Source organism: Sprattus sprattus (assembly GCF_963457725.1).
Source record: "Sprattus sprattus genome assembly, chromosome: 17".
NCBI classification, from domain to species: domain Eukaryota; kingdom Metazoa; phylum Chordata; class Actinopteri; order Clupeiformes; family Clupeidae; genus Sprattus; species Sprattus sprattus.
In genome coordinates, this window is record NC_137915.1 from 11,905,770 (window position 1) to 11,915,769 (window position 10,000).

The 10,000-nt window shown below is 43.7% G+C and overlaps 2 protein-coding genes across 2 annotated transcripts in view; both read right to left on the bottom strand.

Annotated features, from left to right (window-relative positions):
- Window positions 1-7,021, bottom strand: part of kcnh2b (potassium voltage-gated channel, subfamily H (eag-related), member 2b) — a gene marked incomplete at both ends in the record, with an annotated part of 194,261 nt that extends 187,240 nt beyond the window's left edge. Inside the window, one exon of the mRNA XM_080854705.1 lies at window positions 6,946-7,021. Coding sequence (XP_080710831.1) covers window positions 6,946-7,021 — 76 coding nt within the window. The remainder of the gene's footprint in view (window positions 1-6,945) is intronic.
- Window positions 7,022-7,073: 52 nt separating this feature from the next.
- The window catches only part of sspo (SCO-spondin), a gene marked incomplete at both ends in the record, with an annotated part of 96,327 nt that continues 93,400 nt past the window's right edge, over window positions 7,074-10,000 (bottom strand). Inside the window, one exon of the mRNA XM_080855448.1 lies at window positions 7,074-7,123. Within this exon, the coding sequence (XP_080711574.1) occupies window positions 7,074-7,123 (50 nt within the window). The remainder of the gene's footprint in view (window positions 7,124-10,000) is intronic.

The window sequence follows — 10,000 nt, forward strand, 5'->3', positions numbered from 1 at the left end:
ATCTCCGCATGGTGCCAAGACAAGCAGTCACCTCAATCAACACACTTACACACACACACACACTCACACACACACGGCACACACACTCACCATCACACACACACTCGGCACACATACACACACACTCACAGACGCACACACTCACACTCACACACACACACACACACACACACACACACACACACACACACACACAGCACACACACACACTGGCTCCTTACTGCAGCCCTTTTGCTCTGTGCAGTTTTTACACAGATAATGTCCTGATGATAAGTCCCAGAGTGCAGTTAAATGACTGTGGGACGAGAGGGGCCTGTTCATCCCGAACGCGAGAGTGATGAGTGCTCCAGTTTATTTCTGGCATGCGTAATGGGCGAGCCAGAGTGATGACATGATGCATTTGCACCACTGCCATCATTGGATTGCCTGAGCAGTTCACAGCTGCTGGTCTATGTGTTTATGTGTGTGTGTGTATGTTCGTGTGTTTATGTTTGTGTGTGTATAGTATGTGTGTGTGTGTGTGAGTGTGCTCTACCAAATGGTCGACTCTTAATACAGTCGTCTGGTGGCTGGAGTTTTTAGGCGTGTCATCAGTGGTGTTGCGTGTGTCTCTTACAACACCTCATCTCTCCCAGGCTCTCTAATGCATGGCCACTATACACATCACCTCATCACTCAGTTTCTGTCTCCCTCTCTCTCTCTCTCTCTTCCTCCCTCTTTTTCTCCCTCTTTTCCTCACTCTCTCTCCATCTCTCTTTTCTTCCTACTTCTCTCTCTCTTTCTCGCTGTCTCTCAGTTCTCACAGCTCTCTCCCCTCTCTCTCCCTCCCTTCCTCTTTCTCTATCACTCTCTCCCTCCCTTCTCTTTATCTCTCTCTCTCTTCCTCCTTTTCCATCTTCTCACTCTCTCTCCCAGTTCTCTTCCTCCTGTCTTGCTTGTTTGGGAGCTCTTTAAGTTCTTACTCTCTCAGTCCTCTCTCTTTTCAGAGGCTGGTTAGGCACGTTAGGAGAAGTCTCTTCTCATCACATTTGTGCTGGTGGCCTCGTGGAGAAGGTGAAGAAACAGAGGGAGGTGTGTTTGATGAACTGTTTATCGGGCCCAGCTAAAATGGACATCTAGAAGACCCGAAAGGACAAGATATTGGAGAGTTGTCCAACTGTTCCTTTTGGGCATGGCGTCAGCTAATATAAGAATAGAATATGCTTTACTTAAGGGATAATGGGCAACACTGTGTTTGGGTAGCGCCCACAACAAGAAGTCTTTCTGGTGTCCTTTTAATCTGAGGATGCTATACAGGTGGATCTAATAGGATGTCAATACTGGATGTTCTCATTCATCTTGTGTTTCAAGGGGGCGTAAAGGGTGATAAAGGTTTGACTGGTGGTTCAATAAATGTGTGCTAAATCTTTCTCTCAAGTTCTCTTTCTCACACACACACACACACACACACACACACACACACACACACACACACACACACACACACACACACACACACACACACACACACACACACACACACACACAGACTTCTCAGCTCTATTTTTAAGCTCTCTCTTTAACTCTCTCTCCCTGTTGTCTCTCTCTCTCCCCCTATCCCTCCCTCCTCTCTGTAGGCTGTTGTTAGTGATGCACTTTATTAAACCCAGTGAGGCTTTCCTCCCCAGCCAGGCCCTCTGTGTCTAGCCCCTGTTGGATGGAGGGACGGGGAGGGACTGGAGGCAGCTACCAAGGAGAGTGGTCTCCCAGGACGCCAGCGCTCATCGGGGGAGTGCACGGGTTGCCGTGGAGATGGGAGCACTGGCGCACGAGAGCACCGGTGCTTGCTGCGCAGAGTCCAGTAACCAGTTAATTGGAGGGAATCTGCTTCACTGGTAATGGGGCTTCACAGTCGGGCAAAGATAACTCCACCATGCATCTGGGTTTGTTGTGGAAGAGGTGATAGCTGGTGCAAGGAGAAGTGGAAGTGGAAACTAAAGTGGTAATATGAACCACTAAAATGTTTTAATAAAATAAAGTGGTAATATCAGCCGCTAAATAACAAGACCAACTAAAGTGGTAGTATGAGCCTCTAAAAAATGAAACAACTAACGTGGTAGTATGAGCCCCTAAAAGATGAAACAATGTAAGTGGTAGTATGAGCCGCTAAAAGACAAAAACAACTTAAGTGGTAGTATGAGCCCAGTATGAGCTTGCCATAATACGCAGGGTGTGGTTTCTGGCTTTTACGGTGTGTTGTTTCTGTCTTCAGGTCCAGTCTTCAGAACCTGTACAGCGGCCCAACCAATGTTGGTAAACAAAGTCCTCTGGTAAAGTGGTTGGCCATTAAAAAAACTGATGTAATCTCGTTGCAATGTTTTCAGTGGAGCGCACATACTCATAGTAAGCACTGTGTCAAATTGACTTTAACCATTACCATTAACATTACATGTTTTCCTTATTGTTTACTCACTGAAAATGATAACCTACGAAAAAACTATAAAAACCTATAACCTATATAAAACCTATGACCTAAAGCTTAGCTATAGATAGGCACTTTTCTCGTAACTGTAAACACTATTGATACATTGTGTGTAAACATGATGCTCCTTTAGTAAACACATGGAATCACTAAACAATACAATCAACTCAAGGCATCACCATCTGAACTTTTTCATGGTGGGAACATTAAGCCACAAAATGATTACGTAACAAATCAATCATCAATCATTGCAGAATCAATAAATTAGGGTCATTGGTACGTCGATATGCTTTGGGACCATGGATCCTACAATGTAGAAATGACAAGACACCAGAGGGGTGGTGGAGGAAGAGGAGCCCACAGAGAGGATGAAGACGAGGAAGAGAAAGACCACAATCATTACTCAAGTGCTCATACACGGGGTGACTATGATGGAGCTGGATAATGAGTGTAGCCAACTTACAGTGAGCCATTTCACAACTGCATCCATTTTTAACATAATTTGCATTGCTGGTACTGCAATGCGTGTATTGTACAGTAAACCTGTAGTGCATGTAGGGACTGTATTTACACTTGCTGCCATTGTGTTTTCTTTACAAACCCATAGTTTTGTAAAGGGTGACATCAGTTACTACTGAACTATATTTTTGTTTAGGTAGAACTGGGAGGCAGACACCTTCTTAGGGTACACAGACTTCTGCTGATGAGAAGGAAACTTCTTTTCAGAGGTCAGTATGGTCATGACCAGTGATGCTAAGATTCAACACCACTCAGAGAATGCTATCATTTGGGATATTGTTTGTTTTGTATCAGACTGCTTTGGTTCACACCTGGTTCAGTCACCATTCCAGGTCCACAAACCGTGTTTTTTTTTCACACATATTATCCATTTCTCAGTGTGTTTCAGAATATGTTCTCTGTGCAGATCACGCACACCAGGGCATATTTCCCATGGTATTTGTCAAGGGCAAACATCTTGTTTTTCTGAAACAGTCCGGAGAAGAGTTCCATCTTGTGATCCTGTTGCAGACCAGAGAGTAGTTACAGTATTGAGAATGATTCATGAGTCATTCATTTATATATTTACACTATGTTATAATCTTTTTTCTTCTGTTCAACTGCTTCATTTGTTTATTTTTTTCGTATTGATCCGTCAATCAAATTTGCCTAGGTAAAGACAAAAAATGACAAAATCTGTGCACTCATCATCAGTGTGACATTGCAAAGTGTTTGTTATACTATTGTTTTGAATGTCACACACACACACACACACACACACACACACACACACACACACACACACACACACACACACTAACGCAAAGTGTTTTTTATTCTATGGATTTGAATGTCTCTTGAAAGTGTGTTCCTGTTAGGCTAGTATGGATGCCGAAATAATATATATTACCCTAAAAATATCAATTTCAGGAAAAACATTTTTTTTGGGTAGAAGTGTCTAACCAAACCAGTAGCCAGTAAGAGACCGTCACATAGTGTTTGTTTTTGTCTGCTTGTGTGTGTCATCTGAGAGAAAAGTTTGATTTTGACCTGGAAGTTAGATGGTTGTTACGAAATGACTGTCATTTTGAGAATGTGTGTGTAGTTTTGAGAAAATGGTGAATTATTTCAGAGCATATGTCTTCATTTGAGAAAAATTGTAATAACAAGCTCTTGCCTCTTGTCCTCTAAGATCATGTCAGGGAATACTAATAAGGTTCCATCACAGACCTCTTCAGTTGCTTTCTGATAAAAAAAAGCTGTGAAAAGAAGTGGCAATTAAGCAACACATCACTTTCCCCGAAACTCATATGGCACTTGGACAAGTATCGATTCGCTCTCTGATCTCTCTTCCTCATTTCTGAAAAATGAATACACAGCCAAGTTGATCCATGACCTACACACACCAAAAAAAAACCAGAGTGGACTTAATGAAGCACTTGATGGGCATTTATGAGTCTACAAGCATGCACTGGCTCTCTCTGCTGTCAGTGCCTGCCAGACCCATCATATGGCTTGACCTCAACAAATTCATCACACAACCCAGAGAAAATCACTATGGCAAGACAGACTACATTATCACAACTCCAACACCAGCAAAGCAGGGCACAGAAACGCACAAACATGTCCAAGAATATCTGAGTGATATCCTCTCCATTTTAAGGGATGACCAATGCACTCTTAGTATTGGCATTCAGCTCTACACGGCAGACTTGTCAGATTAATGCCACTTAATGCCAGCCCGTCAGAAGGCATAGAAGTGGGCACTTTGCTGCACCTGAGAAGATCCAGGGGGATTAGGGGGTTTTATTCCAGTTTGTCTCAGATATCCCTTTGGATGTTTGCACGTGTGCACCCTTTACAGATAGATTACACGACAGACTGGATGTTTAAATAAAAGGTAAAAAAGAAAACAAAGGAAGATGGCCCAGTGCAGGGAAGTACAGCAAACCCCCCCTCTGCATCCAGAGATGTACACAGGCTTGACAACTGATGGTCTTAGTCCCAGTAGCTCAGCCTTATGTGGTCAAATGAGCGGGTTTCTCTCACGGCTGGGGTCTGATACGCTCTCCCTCCTTACAGCACAGTATGGGCTGGCCAAGTCTGGACTGCTTAAAGGTGCACTTCACAATTTGTATATCCGATATAGTTTTTGTCAAATTCAGCTAATTGCTCCTCGTGATCCTCTAGCTGTCCGTTCAGTGTGTGCACATAAAAAATACACAGTCCTGGCTGTACACGGGAAGGAAACACAGTGGTTCAGACCGAACCATAAACAATTCCGGCCAATCAACACATTGTTTCAGGATCATGTGAGCGAGGGTGTTTTTTAATCTGCAGTTGGGTTCAAAATAATCAACAACCTTTTGCCAGAATTGTGGACTGTTTCTTTAAGTCCAAGCATCCAATCTTCAATTTTCACCTCAGTTGGGTAAAGCTGGCAGTATGCTCACCGTGCACCCACAGAGTTGCCAAACGCAGGCCTCTGCCCACCTGGTGCCCGCAGTCTTCAGATGGGCTGTGCTCTCCCGGATCATCTGCCTCAGATTAGGGCAAAATGTCCATGTGGTGGCAGGTCTACTATGCCATTCACACACAGTCATGCTTGGGTGGAAGATCACCAATCAGAAGCGTTTGAGAAAATGGAATAAGAGATAAAAAAAGCAAGAGTGATATGAATTAGCGATAACACGGTGGCTAATTCTCCACTCGACTGGTCGACTGGTGGCAAGCCCCGTCTACTGTGAAAGCATAACTGAGATGTCAGCTGGGAGAGGGGGCCTGAGCAGCACCACCACTCCACACCACACCACTGGGGTTTCTGTTTAATGCGCGTGACATTTGGCAGTGCAGTAATGAAGCAGACAGCTAAGGTGTTATGTCAATGTGTTTTTAGAGCTGCAGAGGAAATGAAATGCTCAGATCCCATCACGCCATAAGCTCAGGGATACATACAAATCTATCACTACGTCAGTCGAAAATGTTCTGAGCTGCAGGACTATTTAATTTGATAACCTTAGGCTACTTTGGCCCTGGTAGGATTTGAATTAAGCGAAGTCAGAACGAGATACAAAGATAATAGGTTTCAAAAGTCATCAATGAACCCCCAGTCAGTGATAGAATCACTCGGCGTGTCGGAGGGAACCTTAAGAAAGGGGAGCAGGTAGTCTAGAACGCTGATGCGACGGTTTTGGATTGCTGGCTTGGGAACGTTTCTGCATCGAATTATAAACGACAGTAGGATGTATTACAGACTAAACAAAGTTGTTTAGCTCAACAGTATAAATAATTTAACTTAATGGCTATGATGAGCAAACACATACAGCAGACAGTTTACGTGCAGGATATTTATGAAGACAGATATGCGGGCACTTACAGAGATGTCAATCTGCAAATTCATTGAGAAACTTTGTCACTCCAATTATGCAATTAGTCATGTTTAATGGCGTGCGTGAAACACGCCCAGGCAAAAGGGAAAGATCAGTCAAAAATAACCTTTTTTCCTCAATGTCTCCAATTAGTCCTTAAAAGTGTTGATTTAAAATTCAATTTTTACTGAAATGAAAAAGGAAAGTCTTGTTTGTCAATATGCTATTTGGTGTTGCGCATGAGGAGAAACTTACAGCTGTATTAAAATGCGTATTACAAAGACAAAGAGTAACAAAGAGGTCAGATTGAATTACTTTGAAACCGGACTATACTAGATGTACTAGTACTGTTATTACAAGTTATTAACAAAAATATTAATAGTTGTAGGATTATTATTATTTATTAGTTTAAGTATTATTGTTGTTGTTATTATCATCACTTTTTTTGGTAATAATTGCAGGTTATTCGTGACAGCCTCCTTCTGCACGTTTAGCTGAAATTCAATGTTATTGTGTGTTTTCCAAGATGCGCACAGTTTTTTTTCTCAAAAGCAAGCAAAAAAGAATAATGACACAAAACAAGAACAGGGCAAAAATTAAATTATCCAATAATCTTACTGTGACTCTCGAATTTCCTGATGATGGTATCGAGGAAAGTATTCTGCGGCGCCACGTGTCCCCGTCGGACCGGCATCCTTGCATTCGCCCTCCGGACTCTTCTGACTTTCTGTAGCCAAAGCTAACCTTTACGCGCAGAACCACTCGGCCACGGTCACTGCGCCCTCGGCACGAGGGGCTGTACACTGTAATCCGCAAGCGATACACAGTCTTGAGAACTTCATCAGACACCGACAGGGTAGCCTTGAAAGGGAAAAATTAAGAGAGTAGGTTTGGGAAAATGAGCCGACACTTATCCCGACCACAGTTTCCAGTTTCCAAGGGTTAACTGCGTGCGGGGTTTGTTTACGTCTCTCTCTGGACTGTCAAAAATGATATCCTTCCCTCTGTTTACTGTACGATGACGTGCTTGGTTACTCGGTGACATCTGCGAGGGAAAACTCCAGGGATGAAGACTCGGACGCCCAACCCAGGAACCTTGGCTCTACCACAGTTGCGTCTTATTGCTCTCCTTTGTCGCCGTAACGATTTTCTTAAAGTAAACCGTTTTTGTTGGGATTAAGCAATACAAATATGAAAATTAGTTGACTTGGAAAGACGCAGCCGTGCAGGAGTCGTGCTTCTCACCCGAGGTCTCAACGCAGATGATCTCAGTTCACCGGTGGCGACGGCTGCACCTCCTTAACCCTTTCCTCATCGGCGGAATTGCCAGAAACACCAAAACAAAATGAAGACAAAGAGCTTCGTCAGCACCTTCCAACACTCCTTCTTAACTTTATAATTTCAAACCACACATGTATTGCACAGATCCCAAGGTCTACGTGTCCCCAAACTGCCGGCGCTTAACCAAACATTTTGTGTGCTAAACAAATGAAAGTGAGATGGGCGCGGTGAGCAGGCATACAACTGACAGGTGTGTGTATAATTTGAATTCGCAGGTGTCCTATTCCTGTCAACATTATGCACTAGTGCGCTATTGAAACATTGGTTGAGGTTGGACTAGCAACTCCCACCTCACCATGCAAAACTAGGACATACATGTGGCAGACACAATGAAACCAAAAATATCAAACGCGGGTTATTTATACGTATATATTTGTTTCTAGAAACATGCGTGAACTCACCTGCTTGGGCTAACAGTGTTTTTATTTCTTGTTACTTTTGTGCACAGAGAGTGGTCGCTTTGTTTATTTTTTTTAGGGAGGTTTACCTTCAATTGTGTCGTGTATGAGAGGGTTTCAGACAGCTTGATACGTCATCGTCTAAGCGCAAGCCTAGTGTGCGGGGTTCCCCTACCGTCACTGGAAGACAGACAAAGGCTACGCGCATGGATGCTTTGATACCATATAACCACAGCTCAGGCAGTTTTCCCTATTTTTAACACACGCCGGGAAGAAGCGCAAGTCTCCATCCACCCCAACCTCGGATGCTGGCATGCCCCACACATGGTAAGCTTTATTTGGTCGATAAAGAATGTTGTTTCTGGTTCACTTCAAAAGAGCCGGGGGGTGATCCGGTAACTTCCACAAGAGGGCGCGCTGCGTACTCCCCGAACAAGCACGCCGCTCCCTTATTTAGTCAGGAGAGCTTCGGCGCGAGCACATGCGGCAGTCCAGGAGGCATCCTCGGTGAAATGTTCCAGCTTGCCTTCCTAGTACACCCCCCCCCCCCCCTACCCCCTCTCTGCCCCATCTCTCTTTCCTGACATAAAGTAGGCCTGTGAATGGAAGAGGCTAATCTTCCTCATGTACACAGAAATCACAGAAAGTTATTTTACATGCTGTGCCTTTTCATAAATCAAGCTTGTTCATGATAAACTTCTAGTTTTTTTAATCCATGGCCTTTAACTGTTACCCAACAACTTTCCTTTAGTGTTAATTACATTGCAGGCATGCAAATGACTTCAAGCTCCATATCATACTGTCAATTAACAACAAGACCGGCAAAAGGTATCAAACACACAAGTATTTTAGAGGATGTGGTTTATTGGTGTTGACAGAGGAGTGAATGTTTTGAGTGTAAAGATTCAAAACAACAACATATCAGCAGTTACAAAAGTCCTTGACAACTGTAATACAACACAGTAATAAAAGAGTATAAAATAGTTCTTTTCAACTGTAATACAACACAGTCACAAAAAGGCGCCGTGATGGCGCAGTGCTATTGTATATAATCTCAGAGTTTCAGAAGGCACTCTAGGAAAGGGAAACCAGTCATATAATGACTCAAGGCTAGAAGAGTACACTCCACAGGGCAGCAAGCACAACATCTGACAGCAGTCGTCTTGTCCACACTCCTCTTCAGCGCTTTGACAGATCTCCTCCTGCCATGGGGAACGAAAGCAAGAATAACTGCGATGTTACATGTAGGCCTACACACAAGACTGTGTTTTGAGTCATACTGACAGCATGAATAACGGCAATGTTACATGAAGATCTACATACACACAAGACTGTGTTTTGAATCATACTGACATCATGAATAACGGCAATGTTACATGAAGATCTACATACACACAAGACTGTGTTTTAAGTCGTACTGACAGCAAGAATGACTGCGATCTTACATGAAGATCTACATACACATTAGACTGTATTACGAGTCAAACTGACATGTCCATTACCAACACAACTTTCGTTAAGTTCTTTGGGGCATTTCTCCCTTTATGGAGACAGGACAGTGTAGAGAGACAGGAAATAAATGGGAGATAGATAGTGAGAGGAATGGAAGATGAGTGTGGATCGCACTCAAACTTGGAAGGGTAGGGTCCTCGGACCCAGGCATGGTGCAGGATGCTACCACTCCTGCCACAGCCGCCCCCCACCAACACAACTGTGATGCATTGCTATTGAACCTTTCCAGCTGACTGCCTGTGTAATGGCACAGACGAGAGCCAGCAACTACACTCTGTGTTCTCAATTAAACTCTCACAAAATGAATTGAGCGCAGGGCAGACCGTAGCTGCGTGCAACAGAGATGCGTGAGTGGGGCTAAATGACACTCTCCATGCAGAGCGAGCGCAAGGCGCAGCAAATGCATCCTTGCAGTAGGAGTC